At 46.9% G+C, this 20,991-nt stretch overlaps 1 protein-coding gene across 4 annotated transcripts in view; it reads left to right on the top strand.

Moving 5' to 3' along the window:
* The first annotated feature begins 768 nt into the window (after nt 1-768).
* Nucleotides 769-20,991, top strand: part of SPPL3 (signal peptide peptidase like 3) — a 51,460-nt gene continuing 31,237 nt past the window's right edge. For 2 of the 4 annotated variants that reach the window (XM_052689990.1, XM_052689989.1), the window contains exon 1: nt 2,609-2,772. In XM_052689990.1, coding sequence (XP_052545950.1) covers nt 2,609-2,772 — 164 coding nt within the window. Of the gene's footprint in view, nt 849-2,608; nt 2,773-5,840; nt 6,144-20,991 lie in introns of those variants that run through there. The other 2 variants (XM_052689991.1, XM_052689992.1) reach the window with 2 other exon arrangements.

Here is a 20,991-nt window from a genome sequence, read left to right as displayed (position 1 = left end):
AACTTTTGGAGTCCATGTTAAAACAATGTAAGAAACTCGAGTGTGAACACATAAAAAGACGTCTTTAGTTTCAAAGATTCATATTTATTATAATACAAAAAGAACATTTAAGAAGCAGTGAGATTTGAGATTCTCCTATTGATGCTTTGATACAATTTGTGTGCATTTTACTCCCAATTACAATTTTGCTCATCCCCACCCTAGTAGACATGCCAACAATACTGGCCAATAGTAGTAATTGTGCATGGCAGGTACAGCATCCAACCACAATACATAGTTTATTCGTGTTGCATCCTTAGAATTCAAGGATTTTATGAGTGAAGACAACAGATTGAGGTCTCCTGCAATGAATGACAAAGATTCTGTCACACAACGTTACTTATTTATCTTTTTCTGTGGTATGATGATTTCTCTTATTTAAACTAAGATGGACACTGTTACCATTGTTCTTATTTAAAAGGTTGCCTGCTCTGAGTTCTGCGAGTGTACGTGCTTGCTGTGTGCTTTGGGGGTGGGGGACACACAGCCCCAAGTTCAGACATAACCATCAGTCTGCCAAGGGAACTGAAAAGAGAAGAAAACATAACAACAAATGATCTGCCTATATTGTGTGGTTTCAAGGATTCCTTATACACCCAGAAGCCTTCTGCCTTGATTCTGTGCACCCTGCAGACCTCCAGCTGCAGAGGCTTTTAGAACAGCCTGTCTTGAAGCCAGTGGGATTTGAAGACTGTGAAAACAGAAATGAACGTCTGCTTGTAGGTTGGGACCTCACTGAATGCTACGGCTGGATGCCACGTGGAGAATCCTGAGCTGAATATGGAATCTATTCAAGTACTGGAAAGGGGGTAAGTCTTCTCCATCACTTTAACACTCTAAACTATAGGCACGTAAACAACAAAGAAGTAAGCGTTCTTTAAACAACTCCATCATCACCTTTACCTTCGCTGTAACTCACCAGCCTGTGTTAGTGAATGGTTTGAGGCTCCGTTCAGTATTTCAGGTTCTCCAGTGCAGGAAAACTAGTGATCTTTATAGTGTTTCTTCAGAGTTCCATATTATGAGCAATCAGACCGTGCACTTGGAAAAAAAAAAGAGGAGACTGCTGCCATGTATTACCTAGCACTCCTATTTTATGCACTGACACAACAGATTGCAATATGGTATTTCTCAGGTTTTTACCATTTCCATAACATGCTGCTGGGAGGCGTGAGGTATTAAGGATAGCAGAGGCCAAGGTGGGTAACAGCAAAGCTTTAAGGCTGGATTGCAATTCTAGTAGCAGAGCAGAAAGTAAATAGTAGAGTGCCATAACCCAAACAATATACTCCTGTAACTAAATTGCACCTCACAGATTTTGCATTGAGAATGAATATTTGAAAGACAAGGAGTTTGTTTTGCTATACTCATTTTCATTTATTACCAGTGCTTAGTATGTGTTGATTTCCTTAATTGCAACAATTTGCTGGGCTGTGACTTGATTCTTAAATTACTCAGACTGAGGTGATCATCCTGGTGGTTGTGGCAGGGCCAGCTCTTTGAGTTTGGAAACACCGAATGATTTTGCTCATTCTTCTCTTGTTTGCAGTATCTGCTTTTGAATTTCTTGCTGCAAAATTGCTTGCTTTTCCTTAAGTTCAGTGCTCCAATGATAAGACATAAGCAGCTCTACTACACTATACTGGCCAGCAGTAACAGCAGGCTTGTGAATAATGTTTTAGTAACAAATTGGTTTAGATGCACATTTGAGAAACGTATCAATTAGTGATCACAAAAAGGCTGATTTCTATTTTATTTTAATGGCAAACATAATAAATAATAAAGATAATTTCCCTGCACATAGCAGGGGGGTTGAAACTAGATGATCATTGTGGTCCTTTTCAACCCAGGCCATTGTACAATTCCATTCTACAATAATAAAGACTCTTTAAACATGCTTGAATGCTTTGCACTGTTATATGTTTTTCAATTATGTTTTTCTTCACTGCTCCTGAATTACAGACAGTCTAGGCCATTTTAGGTAAGGATGTGCCCACTTCCTCCAGTCTTCCTCCATTAACTGTTCCAACGTAATCTTTCTCTGCTGCATTTAATAGAGTAATTGAACTGTGGATTACTTAATACTGACAGCTGCTGCATGAAAGTATAAATGTGTATACAGTAGGATTTTCTTATTATTTAGACTTATTAGTCTGTATTCTCCTTATTACACCAGGGAAAAACCCAAGTAATAGACAGTAGGGTACTGGGAACGGAATGGAGAGCAGACAGTAGATGCCCAAAGCCTGAATTCTAGTATCAGTACGACTGTTACCTTTGTTTTCATGTGCTGAGTTATATCCACCCTTAAGTGTTCCTGATGAAAAATACAGTAATTGGCTAAGATAAAGGCAGCCCAATGTGACTTCAAGGAACACAAAGGGAATGAAAGAAATCTAACTATTTCGATGGCAGAAATGCTAGCAGAGCAAGCTTGTATGGGGCTGTGAATGCGGTGGGAACATTATCACTGGCAAAAGAGATGCAGAGAAGTGGTTGGTTCTCCTAGTAATTCTTTACCATTTTACTCTTCTTCCTGCTGAGACTGCTAAATGCTTCATTGGCCTGGATGGCATTTAACATCACCTCTGTGAAATCTGAGAGTTGTTATTACAGTGTTCACTCCTATTTCCACGGTTGGAAAAAAAAAAGAATGCAAATGACAAAACCGATTCTAATTTGCACCCCGGGCGCTCAGTCCCACGTGGTACCCAGGACTGTGAGCAATCCAAGGTAATTGCTGTTTGTGTTGCTTCCAGAGGGTTTCAACACAGATTTCAGTGTTGGTGCAAACCCTGGGTATCTCAGTGGGAAAGGACTCACTCGAATACATCGTGTTAATGTTCCCAATTATACACATTTAATGCTTTAATTGAGTAATCTTTGTTGTAAATATGAATAGTAACACCATTGAAAATATGACTTTACAAAGAAGGAATTTTATTTTTTTTTCCCTCCTTCCCTATATTAAATTATAATTAAGAGTACAATCAGAAGATTTTAAGAGGGCAGTGCTCTATTGTGACTGAGACACAGGAACAGCCTAACAAGTTCCTCCTTATCACTGCTGGCAGGATGCAGTTGCATTCAGAAGAATGAATGTTTTGCTCTTTATGACCAAAGGCTGTGTTTAAATTTTGGGATTCTTGGTCATGCTGAGGCTGAGCTGTAGCAGCCATTAAGAACTACAGTGGATGCAGAGTTCTGGTGTGACAATGCCTTAGGATCCAATGGCCTTAAATTAGAGGTGATCTTTCTCTTTACAATTCTTATTCTGGTACAGAGAATCAGGACAGCGTCCTTCTCATTCATCTGTCAGTTCCCCCTTCACTTACACACAGCCTCCATCATCAGGGTGAGGATCTTTGAGAATAGGAACAGCTGTGGAGCTCAGTTAATGAAGGAGTTTCCCACTAGGTGGTAGTGAAGAGAATCATGTCATATACTGGTCAGAGCATGTTTTAATTATTTTTTATCAAGGGGAATCCCATGAGGATCTTACAAGCAGAATAACCTAACATAGCTCTGAGCTATACTGTCAAAACTGGATCTCTTAATTTTTTTCATTCCCTTTATACTCATTTCCATGCCATTTGTTCCTTCCAAAGCCACGCAGGGCTGACAGCTTTACTTATTATGTCTTCTCCTGAAAGGTGAAGTGAATCTACATGAATCTATTCTGGCTTTCTTTCTACCTCCATTATAAAAGCATAAAGGCAGAGTAGGATAACGCCATTTAAGCCTTTAGGAGGTGAGGACTTTGCAGCCAGTCCTTTGATCTGATTCTCCACCATACTTTCCCGTCTGTGTTCTGAGAGCTACATAAAAGAAAATACAATATTTTTGGTTGCTGCTAGTTTTGAAATACTTTGACAGGTCAAAGCAGTGCATCAGTCTATATCAAAGGCACCAGACAGAACAGCTGTTTTGGAAGGGCTTTGTAATGTCAGAGTACATTCTCACTGAAATTCAGAGTAAAGCTCCCCTGTAGGTCCAAAGCAAGCACATACAAAAGAGATGATGAGAAAATGATCTGGGGGGATGCAGGCTGTGCTCCCCTTTAGAGTAATGCAGGTGCTGTGTCTGCAAGGAGGAGAACGTTTCTCCTGTGAATTCATCCAGCTACTCTAATGTAACGATAGACCAAGCTTGCAAGATCCTGTAGTAGTTTATGCACCAACCCTGAGACGCTGGAAAAAAAAAATTATACTTCAGTAGCTCACCAGCTAAAAGTCACTGGTGTCAAATTAATGTGCTGTAAATGTTGCAAGATAGAAATTGGAAGGATTTCAATAAGCAGGAACATTGTTGCTTTATAGATGCCAGTGCTGTTTTACAACGTCTCAGGGGGGAAAAAAAAAAAAAAGTTGAGTATCAAGACAAGGTTGAAACACTTGTTTATCTTCCTCTGCGTTGATTCAAAAGAGGGGAGAGGTTTTTTCTTTTGCATTCATTGTATCATAATCACTGAAAAGGGATGAATGTCCTTATCCTGGAATTGCATCACAGCAGAGGGAAGATTTCAAATTATTTATTAGCTTTCTAATTGTTACGACATGTTGCACTGCTGGGACAAGGAAGGAAAAGCAAGATTTCTCTATTGTGGAAGTCTGAGCTTGTCTTATTTCCTAGTTTGAGATTGGGGAGGGGGAGAGGAGAAACAATGAGCTCCACCAGAGGGGTCAGCTGGGCGCTGCTCCCTCCAGCTCAAGGCTCTGTGACTCATCCTGCTGTCCTTGCACCACACGGCAGAGTTTAATGCGCACAGAGATGGGCAGCGCGGTGGTGGGTGAGCTGGGGGAGCAAAGAGAGGAGGTCAAAGAGAGGAGAACATCTCGCAAGTTAGCCCAACCTGAGCCAGGCTGGGAGCAGATGCTTGGACTCCTATCTAACAGTGCAGCCATTGGGGAGCCAGTGAGCCTGTTGGTTACCGTGCTTTTGGTATTCCCCCCACAGCTGATAAATCCAATTTCGAGCGTATTTTTCTTAGCATTGATCATGGCAGTAGCTCTGACGTCCTTCCTGCCCCCGAGGCTGAAGGGCTGTGTGGAGCTGCATGCCAGCATCCCAAAGCTGTAGGACCACTGCAAGAACCCTACCGAAAACAGAACGGGGAGAACGGGACTTCCTTCCACCTCCAGAGCAGCACTTAACCTCGTTTCAAATACAAACGGAGCAGAGAAGCCTCCAAGGCGCAGCACCAACTTACTGAGAGCAGCTGAAGCGAGGTACCAGGTGTTCCCTCCGTGCAATATGTGCGCGCACTGCGGTTCCCTCTTTCCTGATGTGGAAACCGACCCAGCAGAGCTGGGGCAAAGCAGCCCAAGGCACATTTCTGGGAAATTCACGCTCCGTTTAATGCTCGAATTTAAGAGCCACCTTACCGGATCCCTTGCGTTTACCGCCTGCTCCTCTTTCGGCACAACCCAAAGCCTCGGCACAAAGCCCATCCTCAGCTCCAGAGCACAGCACAGCCCTTTCTCGGGCAGGACGAGCCCGGCTCCCCGCCCCTTTCCCAGCCTTCACCATTACCTGCTCGCCCGCACGGTCGCGGCGCGGCCGGGCCCGACAACCGCAACCACCATCACCCCCCGCGGTCTCGAGTTCTCTCCCCGCGCGTGCGCGCGGCGGCGGCACGTGAGCGTGTTGTGGGCACGTGATGCCGCGCACCGCCCGCCCCCACGTGGGCTCCGCCTCCGCCGTGCGCGAGCGCGAGCGCGGGTTCGCGGCGCGGCCTGGCCCGGCCCGGCAGCCGCCGCCCGCCCCCGGCCCGCCCCTCGCCGCCGCCGCCGCCGCCGCCGCCTCGCCGGCCATGAGGCCCAGCCGGCGCCCGAGCGCGGCTCCGCGTCGCGGCTGCTGAAGCGCCGCCTCGCCGAGCCGCCGCCACCACCATCGCCCGCTCCGCCATCCCCTCCCCGCCCGGCTGCGGATCCCCCCTTCGCTCCCCTCCCTCCTCGCGGCCGCCGCCGCCGCCATGTTGGGCCGCGAGCCGCAGCGGGGCCGCCACTGAGCCCCCGGAGCTGCCCGGCGCGGGAGGAGGCGGCGGAGGAGGAGCGCGGGGCCCGGCCGGCCGCCGCAGCCATGGCGGAGCAGACGTACTCGTGGTGAGGAGAGGCCCGGGGGGGCGGCCGGCTCCTTCCGGCGGTCCGGGGGGGGTCGCGGGGCGGGCGGGCGGCGGCCCGGGCTCGGCTTTGCGGCGGCGCTGCCCTCACGGCTGCGCTCGGCTTCCTGAGGCGGCCCCGCTGTGCGGCGGCGGCGGAGCGCTTCGCCCGGTGATGTTGGGCTGCGTGCGGGGAGAGCGGAGCGGGAGGGACGGAGAGAGAGAGAGCGGCTCCTGCGGGAGGCGCGGAGGCGGAGGGCGGTCGCCTTGTCCTGGCGCGGCCGGGCCCGGCGCTCAGATCGCGGAGCTCCGTGTTTTGGTGCTGCCGCCGATCGCAGCTGGAACAGCTCAGACCGGTGCGGTGCTGGGTGCTGCCGGGCTGGGCTGGGGGCTGCGGCGCTTCGGCCTTCTGATTTCGCTCCGCGGTACCGTCCTGAGTCGTTCCTTACGGTTCTGTAACAGTCGGGGTATTCTCGTTCAAAGCGAGGAGTTATGTGTCGGTGGTGACCTTGGTGCGTGCTGAGCGTGGAGACGGCACTGCGTGTGCAGGAGCACTTCCATCCCATCGGCTGCGGAGTCCCTTCTTTGCACTTTAACAGGCCTGGAGAGCCCGCAGGGATTTCTGCTCTGTGCCTTTGGAGCTCATCTCTGCTGCTTCTTCCCCACACCCCACACGCGTGGCCCCTCTGTGTTTCCCAGTGCTGGGGTTGAACACTGCTTTGGGCACTGCTTTGGTGTCCAGAGATGCAGCGAAGGCTGAGGTTGTTTGCAGCTCTTCAGAGGGGATTGCAGGAGCCTGGAGCTTGGCTGTGTGTCGGGCTGGGAGCAGCGCAGGCCACGAGGCCTCCATCCATCCGCGAGCACTGTGCTTGTTGTGTCTGAGCTCGCTGATGTGCCTTTAGTTCTGAGGTTTCTGTCATGTCGCATGTAGAGCTGTTGGCTGGGGCTGCAGAAGGAGCAAAGGCCCAGTGCTGTTTGCAGGGATCCTGCCTGCACTTGTGTGCTAGACTGTGTTTTACTGCTGATGCTTCTAGCAATGGTCTCACGTTTGCCTATTTTTAATGATGGAGGTGCAGCCCTGCATGCAGCTGAGTAATGCTTTAGTGCTCTGGGACAAACGCGTGTGTTTTGATGTCAGCTAAGGAAAGCTGTACATCTATGAAAGAGCTGTGCAGGGCTGTGTGTGGCAGTCGGTGCTGTCACACTGCTATGAAGCTGGAAGGATTCCTCCAGTCCGTTTGCTGGACTGGATCCCTCTGTGCTGCAGAGCTGCTCTCAGAATGCATGCTGTGTGCCTCCTGTAGCTGCTGGGATGGTTACACTTTGCCACAGGTGTCACATCGGGTATTTGGCATCACAAAAAACCTTCCAAGCACCTTGGTTTGTGCAGGTGTAAGCTGTAGGAAGGTTAGATGGATTCCTCAGTAGTGCTTTCGTGTTGTCCTTAGTGTAGGCTCAGTTGCCCCCTTTAGGAGTAGCCACCAACGTTCAGCATACAGTTGCTGTATCTTCATAATGGGGTTCTTGGCTTCCTTTTGTGTTAGAGATACCTTGGAAAAATGGGCTATACCAAGCTGTGATCATTGACTGGAGCATTGTAAACACCTGCACAGAGATGGCCTTTATTCAGTGATTGAGGTCTCCACTAGCAATACTATATTGAAGAGATAAGAACAGGTTCTGATTTTATTACTGTTTTGCATGTAAGCATCTGAGATTTAAGGTGTGTTTGTATTCTTAATTTGCTTACCAAGTGCAGTTGGTTGCGTGTATTTTCTTGTTTTGTGAGTTAAGGAGGAGGTAGCTGCACTTCTTCACTGTGCCTTTCATAAATACATTTGTCTTCTGTCACCATCCTTGCGTGTTGCTTCTTGCAACATCTTCTGGTTCTTTTTTTTTTCCCCAGTAAAGCCCACACCTATAACCATCTGTACTTTTATTGAGATCCTTTTTAATCTCTTAACTAGACCAACGGAACCAGTATTGCAGATATACGTGTGTTATCCCTGCTGGGAGGAACTACTGAGAATGTTGCTGATGAAAATGAACACCGTCAGTCTGGAAAAACTGATCTTGATGTGAACTGTGGGATAAGTACAGATGAGAAGACTCGTTCAAAAGATAGGCACTTGTTTTCTTAAATAAAAAGAAAGGTTTTCAGTAGTGAGTAGTGGAATTTCTTTGCCAAAAACTTGGGGTGGTAGAAGGTTATGGGAGTGCTGTATGGCACTGCTATTACACTGAAGTGTGGGGCACAGGGAGATGTGGCTGCTGCATCAGTGACTGCTTGTGGTTTTCGGTATTAAATGAGAGCTGAAATGAATTTTCTGCAAGTAGAATGGGTTTGGAGAGGAAAGAGGCTGTGGAGTACCCATTTTCTTGACTTCCTGTCTGTATTCCAGCAAGGAAATGGGACTGGGTGGTGACAAAAGTTACTGCTGCAACACAAGAGGTGAGCATGGGGAGAGCTGCTCGCCCAGTGGTGATGTGTGTGGGTGGACAGGAGATCGGTGAATGGTGAGGGTTTTCTTTGCAAGTACCCTATGGCTGGAAATATCACAGTGGGTGAGTAAGGAAAGTGGCAGTGCTGGGATCACAGTGCTGGGATCGCAGTGCTGCGCTGAGCTTGGGCCTGCCTCAGTCCCCAGTGCCTTGCAGTGATGTTTGTGCACTGGATCCAGCTTGGGCAGCATGGCAGCGGATGGCGTTAGTTTCAGTCAGTAGGTGTTGGTGCTTTCCCAAACACCCTGTCCTGTTTTTGCTGTTGCCCAGTCTGGCAATAGAGATTGCTTTGTTGGTTGTTTTTTTCTCCAAAAGATTTTTGTAGCTTTCTCTATATGTGAAGTGTGAGAATTTAGCTCTGATCCCGTTACAGTTTCCATTTTTTCTTTCCCAGTGCGTTCCCTGGGAGCTGGGTGGATTGCAGTGTGTGTGAGCCCATGGCTGGGGGAAGCACAGCACCGAGTCACTGACCTCCATCCAGCAGAACTCCCTCGTAAACACTGCAAGTGGAGGAATGCTCCTGTCCTGGCCACCAGCTGTTGGGTGACTGATGGGGGATAGATTTAGAAGCCTCTACCTTGTGCAGAGGGTGTGGGAAATTCAATGTAGTGATGTGTCAGAGTATCCCATAAAGCTGCTGGCTTCTGGAATAAGCATAAGCATACAGTGCCATCTTTGTTCCTGGGAGAATTTGTATCGGTTGTTGTGAGCAGCCCTTCCAGGATCTGAGCTATCAGTGCATTTAATGGTGCAGCGTGCAACAGAAACGGAAGGAATCATTCACCTGAGTTTTCAAGGAATTGAACTTCTGAGGAGAGTTGTGAAGGACACGGGTGAGATCTGTTGTGCGTGCTTTTCCAAATGCAGTGGCTGTATTTCCTAAAATCTGGAAGAAGAAAAGGACCAGTTGTGGAGCTTTGATGTGTCTGAGCTAATCCATGTCATTGTTTGGGTGGTGTGGTGTATCATCGTCTGTCACATAAGTGCCACCTTTGTTATAGTCTTTATTGCCCTTGGACATTTCATAACCATAAGCAGTATGGGATATTCTAAAGGCAAATAACTGACTCAGGCAAATTAGTCAGCCCAAGTTAATTCAGGTGACGATTGGGTAAAGTTTCCAGGAAGAACCAAGGCAGAAGTTGGTTAAAAGAAAAACAACTTCTGCACATTTTCCTTGTGCTGCTGTGTTGCATTGGTGTAACTGGTAAAGGTTCGAATTTGGAATGATCCAGTCGCTTCTATGGGCTGGGTGAAGCAGAGGGGAACGCAGGCTGGCATGCAGGCTCGGCTGATCGAGCAATCGAGCTGACTTGGAAAGGTGATGATTTAAGAAGCTTAATGGAGCCCATGTGTCATTACAGGTCTTCCTGATCCCCCTTCTCCCTCTTTAATTCTTTCAAGAATGCTGACATGGGTGACCCTTTCTCCTGCATCTCTTACAAGTGCTGTCTGTGGATGGAGTGCTCTGCTGTGCCCATCGCTGCGGGAGCACCGCTCCTCCTGTCTACCAGCACTGCCACCATGAGCTTGTCCTGCAGCCACTGTGCTCTTATCAGCCTCATCAGGTTCTGCTGAGCGTTTCTTAGGGACAGGTCTAAGCCCCATGTCCTGCATGTGCCTGGGTAGCCTCTGTGTCCAGGTGTGCCATCAGTGGTGCGGTGTGCAGGACAGGTCTGCTGCCTTCTTGGAAAGGCATTCAGTTACTGGTAATTCATGCAGTAGAACAGAACGTTCTTAATATCTTACCATAACAAATATTCTAAAATAATGTGAGGTAGCTTCTTCTGAGTTTGTGATGTCTTTACTCTGTACATTGTTTTAGCAGAAGTTCACATAGGTAGCTGATGGTGTTCCACTGAATCACAGAAGTTTGGAAGCTCTTTGCAGATACCATTTCCCCCATCAGTAGTGCCACAATAGCAGCTGCGTGCTGGGACAGCAAGAGCACTGTTAGAGTGGGCCCAGAGCACAGCCACTGTCAGCTGGTGCAGGGGTCTCACTGTGTGGACTCAGTGCAGTGGTGACACACACAGCATTGCAGGGGGTTTCCATACAGGCTCAGCTAGCAGCAAGCGTGTACGGCTTATCTCTGCTTCAGTTGTTACTTGGGTTAGCAAGTTCAGCTTACTCCTCCTGAGGCTGCGTGTTGGGCAAGAGCAAAGCGCTGGAGCTGTGAGCTGCTGTGCTCAGCAGGATGGAGGTGAGCAGAGCAGTGGGGCTTTGGCTGTTCTGGTGCCCGTGACACTGAGCAGCGTGCTGCCCTTTGTCCTACCTGCACCTGGCCCCACTTTAAATCTTGGTTGAGATTTCTTTGGTCGCTTTTATGGTGGGTAGAAATTCAATTTGAATTCTGAATAAACACCGTGATGAGGATAAGCCAATGGGACTTAACCCATGAAAGCTGTGCCAGCTGTTGGTACGGACATGCTGGATGTGTGCGACCAAAGCTCAGCATAGCTGTGATAGGAGAGCAGCTTTTACTGTTACAGTCACACCACTTTTCAGTGCTGTGCTGCGATTTATCACACCAGCATCTGTGTCAGACCCATTTGGCAAGATAAAATAGGTGTAACGTGACTTCGCCGTGTTTAGTCAATGGGAAGTCCATTTTCTTAGGAGAGTATTAGTTAGCTCAAGGTGAGGTTGGTGAAACAGCAGGATTATGGGCGTTTTTAAAGCCAGTATTGCAAACTGGTGAGGCGAGATGTCTCACTTTCTAGGTTTAAGGTACAGGGCCATGGCAGTGCTTCTGGGCAGCTCAGCACGGTGGTGGTGGTTTGCTGCTGCCATCACGCACCCCACGCCTGCACCCACAGTGCTGCTCAGCAGTGCTGCAGTGGCAGGAGGCTTTCAGGGGGGATGTTGTGATCTCCGTATGGGTCTGAACATGAAGAGGAGAATGTAGTTTAAAGAGCTTTTTGTCTTGAAAAGGGGAGCTTTAAAGCTAAATGTGAAGAGCTGGACGACTTCTAGTTTTTGATGAACTTGACTGCTTTTTAAACAGCTGCAGCTGTGAGCAGTTACAGATGGTACAGATCAGAAGGATCCTCTTTATCATACTTAAGTGCCTTACAAGACCCCCAGTGTTAGTTTTTCAACCAGTTATCTTTTTTTTTTTTAAATGTTTTTTGCAGATGGAGCATTAAAAAAAAAAGCTTCCTTAAAGCTAAATCAGAAGATGAAAAGCCTCCATAAAACAGCACTGCTTCTCTGCAGGGTGCCTTACTGGAAGAAGTTTCAGGACAGTCCCAAAGCACTCTCCCTAAAGAGTGTTTCCACTTCTGTTGTTACAAACAAAGTTTTTCAGACATCAGGCTAGAATTTGTTGAAATCAGTCTTTAACTGCTTTCTTGCTGCATGTGCAACTGCAGTTATATTGCCTTAAACCTTAAGCAGGCAAGTGTGTTCATGTGCTGTGCTGCTCTTGCATCCAGGCTGTAAGGCAGAGACCAGGCCAGGTCTGGTTCTCCCACACCTTCTCCTGTGCCTGTTGGTGTAGTGGTAAATTGGCTGCCTTTGTTCCTGCTGGCCTCTGCCTTAATGGGAGGCAGCAGGAGCTGCACGCCTGCTCTGCTGTGCTGGCTGTGTTTTCATGGTCTTTGCAGTGCAGGAGGTGTTCTCCTTCGCTGCAGGATCTCTCTGTTTCCATACAGCATCGCTCTGACTTGGTGTCCCCTGGGAGCTGCTGTCCCACACTAGGCAGACCTTGGTACTCTTTGAGCTTTGGCTCATTCAGGAATGCACTTTCAGTATTGCTACTGAAGATTCATGCCTTGGTGCTAATGGTGTCAACTCATTCTTCTATGGATTTCTTCATGGAAATGGCATTTAATTCTACTCGTGCAAGTCATGATAATGTATGTGTCTTAATCCCATACCCTGTGGTAAATCAGCCCATCAATAGTACACTGAGCTGCTCGATCTCTATGACAAGGTCACACTGATCAATTTGACTTTGGTTTTAGCTTGTTGATTGGAAGATCTAATTGTTAAATGCTTTGTTTAAACTAGTAGTCATCAGTTTTGTTTTTTTATCTGACTTCTGAATACCTTTCTAAGAAGAGTTTGGATTTCCAAGCACATAATCAATAAATTATTGGCCTAAGTGTGAAAGGTATGAGCTATTGCTTTATTTTGGTATTTTAGTTCAATAGTAGGTTCCTATTTTGTGACTCTAGCGATAAAATTAACATTTTTTTTTTTCTGATTAGAGATCCTATTATATTTTGAGAACTTGATTAAAAAAATCTAGATATTGTGTGCATTTGTAACTTTAATAAAGAAATTGCAGTGCAAATTAAACCTAGATACGTATATATCAGAATGGAAAGCTGTATTGTGTCCTCCACAAGGCATTCGGATGGATATCCTGAGAGGACTGCCCAGTGCCTTTGTGCAGTGTGTCCTGCAAGAGTTTCCTTCCATCTGAGCTCAGCTGCATTTCTATGAACAGGAGCTGCGGGCTGCTGTACCTACCTGTTGGGGAGGATGGAGCTGTTGAGGTCCCTGCTAGGGTACCTTCATGGGGCGTGTTGGAGGACTTAATCTCTATCAACAGGTCTATTTAAATGGGAATTGTACTACTTGTTCTTCCTTAGTAGCGGGATTCCCAGGCAGAAATGGTCCTCTTACTTCTGTCCCCAAACTTCCTGATCTGCTATTGCATGGTTGGCTGGCTTTACTGCCCCTTATTACTTCAGAGTACTCCTCAGGTTTAATTTCTTTTTATTTTGGTTACTGTTTGTCTCCAGCACTGTCTTAGTTCTCTGAAGCTGCAGTAGAGCGTTACAGTTACATTCTGTCCTGCTCTATGGGGTGCATCATATTGAACCTGAAGGGTTGCATGCATTTGGGTGCACCATATTGAACCTTCCTTTGCCCAGCAGTGAGGCTCTGAGTGGTGGTGGGCACAGCTGGGTGGGAGCAGTGCTGTGAGCTGGTGGTGAGTTGGTGCTCAAATGAGTCGTTTTATGGCCATCAGAATTGCCATCAAGGCAAATCAGAGTCCTCCAGGCTGTTTCAGTATCTGATGTCTCCTTCCTATGAGGTCAGTGGCTGAGTACATGTGTTGTTGGGCTTGCTGTGCTGGTTCAGATGCGTGCTTTGGTCTGAACTTTGTTCCAGGCACTTACTTGGCCCTCTGGCTCCATCGCAAGTCAGGTGGCAGCTCTGAGAAAGGTGAGTGTGAGAAGTGAGGCAGGTGCCCAGCGCCGTGCAGCTCTGCCGTTTGCTATGGGCTTTCTCTTGCAGAACATGCAGGCTAGCAGGCGCAGAGGAATTTCCATCAGTACCCAGAGAGTCTTCTCTTTTTGTCACATAAATAATCTGTTTTATTTTGCCCTTGGCCTTTAAGTACTTGCTGGCACCATGACAACCACAATATTCTTCCTATGGTTGGTAACCAAGGCCGGGATGCTGTGCTGGTGCATTGGATGCCTGTGCGCATTACACAGGCTTAGCCCTGGCTTTTAGAGGATGTTGGGTGTTTGTGTAACAACAGAGGCAGAGGAGGAAGGTGAATCGGAGCTGGCAGTTGTATAGGATAGCTACCTCGAGCAGGCTGATTTGGAAGAATGCCACTTCGGTTCCAGGGTGGCTGACAGCGTCTGAGCAGGGGTGGAGTGGCTCTGTGCTGGGAGACAGCTGTGCTTCCTGATGCTAAAGGCTCAATTTTCTGGAAGGTTGTTCAAATAACTTACTGCTTCAGTTGCTGAAAGCACTAATGCAGTTTCCCTTCATCATGGTGAAGTGTGAAAAGCTGTTATCCCTTGTTGCTAATAGTAGCCATGAATTTACTATTTATAATTTAACTGTAGAGGGTGTTTTCTGATGGAAGCTCTCGGTGCTGTTGGGAGACTTGCTGTATCCTGGTAATGAACAGGGTTTGGGTGATCAGGGTCCCAGAGTTCTGTGGTAATTTATTGTTGGGATCTAAATGAATAATTTGGAAAGGCTGCAGTGCTACAGTTGTTCAAAATGTAGACCTGTGTGTTGAAGTGAGATAACAGAACCTTCTGACCCCTTTGGACACTGAGTAATGCTTCCAGTCAGCTGAGGAGGTCCAGCTAGGCTCCATTTATCTGCCTTACTGATTCTTATGTGGATGGTTTGTGCGAGAGAGGGAAATAAAAGAAATAAATGAAAGGTGGTTGTAGAGCTATTGGAATTTTATGCTTCTTAGGAAGGATGGACTCCTGGTCATGGGATTGCCTGCCCCATCATCTTCCCAGGCGATCTATGCAACATCAGAAAACCAAGGAAGAATGTAGGGTTTCTTAATGCAGACAGGTGAAGGCAGTGACTGCAAAACACCCAACTAAGGGAAGCCCATAGTGCTCTCTTGGAAGAGAAGGCTGCTTTAGGAGTAGATGTGATAGCACTGAGGGCCTTGGATCATGAGAAGCTGAGATATATTTTGTAATTCAGTGGTAAATGGACTTTTTCTCAATCAAATGAAGACTCTTCAGTTACACATTTAGCACACTTGTGAAACGTTTTCTTGGTGTCTTGTGTGACTCAACATAAAGCCCTTCTCCCCCATCCGTAATGCAGGGCAGGTGGGGCACGTAAGGTCGCAGTTCTGCTTAACTAACACCATTGGCATCTTCCACAACAAAACTCATCCTTTCAGATCTTTTTATTGCGGTAGAAGGACAGCAGAGATGTAGGCAGAACTTGCTTTTCGGGTTGCAATTAGGGCAGTGAGTAACTGCAGTGGGGCCGGGCCGCCTCTCGCCAGGAGGCCGGGTGGGCAGCCAGGTGTGTGGGCCGTGTTCCAGGCACACCTTGCTGTCCTGCCGTGGTTCTGCTGCTGCTTAGGGTGTCACTGCTTTTGTATCCGCTGCGGAGCCACCTCACCCAGCTGTGCCCTGCCCACAGGAGAGTAAAACAATTCTCTAAATAATGTGAAGAGAGCAGCTAAGAAACTCTGCTCTGAGCAGAGTGTGATGGGAAGGCGGTCAGTTACTGCTGTGCTCGTTGAGCAAACCACTGCCTTCTGTACCAGGGGTGATTTTGATGTTAAGACTCACTCTGTAGCTGAGGTGGGAGTCACGAGCAGGTTTGGTGCCCCTGAGTAAAGATGCAGCCATTGGTCTTGGCGTTTCTCTCAATAGCACCTTTGTGTTGCATATGCTGGACTTGGAAATATTTGTTATATCATTTTTTGGGTTCTGCCTCTTAAAAAATACAAGTCGTGTTGGAGAAAGTGATAGACTCTGGGAGCACTAAGCTGATTTTAAACTCAGTGACTTGTATGTGCTAACTTTAGGCAGAATTTCTGTACTTTGGGGATGGGGTTGTGCTGTTTGTTTGGGCAGTTCATAGCTGTGTAACCTCTTGAATATAGATGATCTCTGTTGAATGACTTAATGCAGTGGCATTGAAATTCTGTAGTCAAATGCAACAAAACCAGCATGTTTTGCTACAACTTGCTTGTGACAACTGCCTGAGTGCCATCAGGTTGCTCTCTCTGATGTGCTGCGATGTTTCCAGGTGCAGCTGCTTATGCTTCTCATCATGAGAATGACCATAGTGTTCATGTGACTTCTTTGTGTTCTGTAAAGGAATTAATTATTTCACTTGTTGCAATGGTCCAGCCCATCTCCAGGCTGGACTGGTGGAGTTGCCTGTGTTTTGCTGGTACTTTCTCAGGTGCTCTGCTTCTAGCCAGTGCATTCTGGTAGAACTTGCAGGGAAATCGTCATCCTGAGCATTGATTTCCCTATTACCATAGCAAATAATTCACATTGCTAATTAACACCGTTAGAATTGCACAGAAAAAATGGGCAGGGCAAGAATACAGCCTAATTATACTCATGATTTATGTCTTTTACATTTATAGAAGAACTGCTGCCAAGGTGGCTCACAGTTGAGAAATAAAAGCACAGCCTTCTGATGCACGCTATCTGTCTGCTAAGGGCAGGAGGACAGAATCCCATATTTCACAGCGTCCTGTTCTGCCTGGTGTGCATGGAGAGGTGTGATAAGGAGCAGTACTGTGTGTGCTGTGCCCCAGGGCAGCTGCATGTTCCAGCAGAGGGATACAAAGTCCTGGAGACCCTTCTGGTCAGTGCTGAGTGCTGGAAATTGGGGAAGGCGTGAGTTCCCTGCACACCTGGTTGCTGGCAGCATTATGCTGTGCAGAGATTGCAGTGCTGCTTTCAGAAACCACAAAGAACCATCTTGGCCATGGTGAACTGAATGGGAAGGCTTCGCTGCGTCTGGGAAGTAGCTCATAAATCTGCAGTGCTATTTTTGTGTTTGTTGGAGTTCAGAGAGAAACGAGGAGGCTCATGGAGGTATGTGCTGCATCTGGGAAATAGCAGCAATGCAGAAAACTGGTGGTGGTGACTTCACTGTTTGCATCTAATACTGAAGACCCTAAATCTAGTGGAAGTTCCATGGTGTGTTGCATCTGCACATTGCAGGGCAGATGTGCTGCTGCTTCGTGCTGTGTGTGATACGGTTTCAGTCCTGTTTTACCTGAATAGTGGTAGATAATTTGCATATTCTTTCTCCATCTTCAGTTAGTAAGTTATTTCTAACTTTTTCTTTAATATAACAATTGAAAATGGTTAACCTTGCTAAGGACACAGGGTATGAGATGTCTTCAGTGTGGCTGGTACTGCACCGTGTCTGTTAGTGGGTAGTGCTGCCTGTTGTGCAGGAGATAACAAGATGCCTGATGTTAAGTGTTTTCCTACTTTCTTTTTAATGAAAGGTACTTGTTTTCCTTTGCTGAGGACCAGTGTGTAGATATTTATCCTCCTTCATTCCCAGCAGAGTTGATGTTATGGTTCATACTTTGTCCCTGTGCGCAAAACGAGATTTCATACAGATGATTTCATTTCTGGAATCTTTGTGGCTTTCTTTCTGAAAGGAATTGATAAGCAAATTGACTTTCTAAAACATGAAAGAAGCTGAGAGCAAATGCTTCATCATCACATTCCAGATCATGTCCGGCACTTGCCTTCCCCAGAGCTGGCTGTACTCTGCCATGGCTGTGGTTTCCCATGGGACTGCTCAGCTGAGCACAAGGGCTGAGAACGAAGAGAGGAGACTGACTTCATCAGAAGCTGAACAGGGTGAAGAGGTTTTAGACTGTGCACATGTTTTGTGTTGAGTTTTTCATTGTCATACTAGAGTCAATTTGTACGTTTCTTACCTTCATAGTCAGTTATTCATTAGAGAAAGGAAATACTGACTTAGGAAGCAAAGCTTACGTGGGTTAATTAAATTCTTATTCATATCTGCTTTGGAAATTATGGGGCAATTATTCACATCATTTGATTTTAGACTTCAAATTTATGTCTGTATAAGTAGCTGGGCTCAATGCAGAGACCAGCAGTGGGACGAGGCCCCCACTGATTCTGGAGCCCTTTGTGCCTGCCTCAGCCTCTGCTTGTCTCAGAGACTAAGAGCAAAGAAGCCCCAGGGAAAGTCTCTGACTCTTCTGTGAGTGCTTCTGCCCAGACCCAGTGCCATGGGACTCGAGCTGGGGAAGCTCCTCCAGCCATCCTTCAGTGCATCCCTGGAACAGCGTTGTGTTCGTCTTCATTTGCTGCTTTTGGCAGAAACCTGCCTGGGCAATCTGGAAGCTCTGATGTAAGTCTCAGCGCTCAGTTGGATCTTCGCTGCTGGAACCTGGGGAGAAATGATGCTTAATGGAGAGGAATGCCAGAGTTCCTTCCTGTTTTTCATCCAGAGACTTCTGAAATGTTTGTGCTCTAGTAGCTTTTTTTTTTTCTTTCTTAAAAATCTGATGTTCAATGAAGCACAAGTTACAGGTGTTACTTAAGAACTTCTGGGCAGCCTGGTCTGGTGGTTGGTGACCCTGCCCATAGCAGAGGGGTTGAAACTACATGGTCATTGTGGTCCTTTTCAACCCAGGCCATTCTGTGATTCTCTTACTCTATGACATTTGAAGATCCAGAAGCAGCAGCACACTTCTTCTCAGGGATTGGACTCCATAGTCCTTGTGGATCCCTCCCAGCTCAGGCTGTTCTGTGGTTCTGTGCATTTTCTTTCTGTTCCTTATTGCTGTACGCCTCTGGAGTTGATGTCTGGGAAGGAAATATGTATTTAATTTACTTTTCCATCCCTGATTGTAGTATGTAATTTATAACTTTCAGCGTGGCTAATGGAAGTTAATCACACATTGATTAAAGTAATTTTCTCTTCTTATATTTCAGTAATACAAAGTTCTGCTGCTCATGCATAAAATCCAAAGTTTAGAAGCCCCCCATTGAGAGGGGAAGCACTCTGTGTTTTCAGAGCAGCCTGTTGCTTAAAGGAACTGAGGGTTACTGGGGGGTATTGGAAGGATTTCCCTTTGCAGTATTTCTGTAGGTGGCTTTGAGACATGGGAATCCTGAAGAACGATGGAGCACAGCAGCTGCATCACGCAGGAGAGGCTGTGGGGACACGAGGAACGTGGCTGCGTGTCTGTGAACCCTGGTGTTTGCATCATGGCTGAAGAAGGGAGAGTTTTGATTGAGATACAGGTTGATACGTGGAAAATTGTCCTCTCTGTGTTCCAGATTTGGAAAATATATGCAACTTATAGGAGAAGAAAATAGGCAGTACTGAATGGTTCTAAGGCTTTCCCAAGTGTGTCTTGTGTGTATGGGGGGACAGGCATCCAGAAAGTTCTGAAATTTAAACAAATTCAGTGTTTTTATCCAAATGATTTTGTAGATTCCTGGACTTGTTTCATATGAGCTTTCATATCCCTGTCTGTACAGAATGCTGCTTAAAAACATCCTGGCTGCTCAGCTTGAAACTTAACCTTATTAAATGTTCAATATTGTGAACAAAGTCAGGGAAGCCTTTGGAGCTGTGACAGGCAGCCAGACTGCTCTTCCCTTCTCCAAGAGTGTTACTGTCTCCAATACTGGAGCAAAACTCTTGTGCAAGTATGCAAATATGTTTTAGAATTAATAAACTCCAGCAATATCGATTTCTACAAAAGTGTGTTTGCAGCAGAGGGATCTTTCTTACCCTTCTCAGTTTCCTGGTGCTGCTTACAGAGCTGTGACATTATTCCCTTGCGTCTTCCAAGCACGCTTTGAGTATCTTCACTTTCTGCACTTCTTTTTTTTCTTTAATGCAATGAAAGGTAAGATTTTCAGATCAGGGTCAGTCGCTGTATCCAGATGTTCGTATTGTTGTGTGATGGGGAATGGCACTGTGGGAGGCAGTTTCTTTAAGGGACGTGGTCTGTGAGGGGCTGTCAGGTGCTCCTGGGGGATTTTGGAGCCTTTGGGGTGCACTGGGAAGCTTACCTGTCTGCAGCCGTGTTAGCTGCTCCACTGGGAGAGGCTCCTCTCCACAAACGCTGTTTCTCTTTTCAGAGCAGTTCTGTTAGAGATACGGGGAACAGAAGTAAGCCTGACTCGTGTTCCTAAATTTCCCTTCATGTCCTTGTGGCTGGGTGTGCACAGCTTTTCATAACACCTCAGAATCTGATGTCTGCTGCTGGCAGTGCTGGGCCAGCCTCTGCCTGTGCGAGAGCTCCACGGCTGGAGATGTAATCTGCCTGTGCTGCAACAGCTAATGAATACATCAGCAAAAAAGTGGTTTGGGAAGCAGATCGCTGCTCTGATGTGTTCCAGTCTGTCTAGTGTACAACACCCATTAAATGAGAATGATTGGAATAAATGAAGATGGCTATGCTCAGAGGGAGCTGTGAGATCTCGGATCCTTTTGCTATGGAGCGTCCTTCCTGCTTTTAAGTTGACCACCAAATTAACAGCTGATGTGTGAATAGTAGAGAACTTCCTTTCCGTGCAATATTACCTTGGTGCTTCTTAATGCAAGGCTGTTTTCTAAAAAGCAGACGTTGCATCCAGTACAAACATAAGACTCTTCTGTGGTGGTTGAAATTTCAGTGGCTTTTAAGCCCAGCTCCCTGCCAGCCTGCAGGAGCGCCGCCATGCCCCGCTGCCTGGCACTGTGTTTGGAGGTGAGGTTTCAGCTGTTTGCAGAAGAAGGGAAGGTTATGAAATTGTGGTGTCACTCTGATAACAATTAATTAAAATTTCAGGTGGGTGTCATCTGATAATGGTTACAAATGAATTTCACTTGCTCCTGTACGTGAAGCTTGATGTGCTTCGGTTTGTCCAGAAGGGGTTGTGTGATGTAATGCTGAAGACATGGCAGCTGTGTGGGTGTGCTGTTAGGAAGCACGGCAGCTTTCTGGGCCAGAGTTGGGCTGCTCATGTGGGGTGCCCCAGCAGCTTGCCAGGGCATCACTGCTTTGTTCTGCCTGGGTTGGCTAGGAGAGGTGGGAGCCAGTGAGCAGCAGGACGTGTTCTGCTTCTCTTTCGTGTTTCACAGGACTGAGA

This window comes from Tympanuchus pallidicinctus, unplaced genomic scaffold, assembly GCF_026119805.1.
Source record: "Tympanuchus pallidicinctus isolate F22 unplaced genomic scaffold, pur_lepc_1.0 scaffold25, whole genome shotgun sequence".
Classification (NCBI taxonomy): Eukaryota; Metazoa; Chordata; class Aves; order Galliformes; family Phasianidae; genus Tympanuchus; species Tympanuchus pallidicinctus.
The sequence above is the reverse complement of the archived record's forward strand: the minus strand, read 5'-3'. Positions and strand labels throughout refer to the sequence as shown.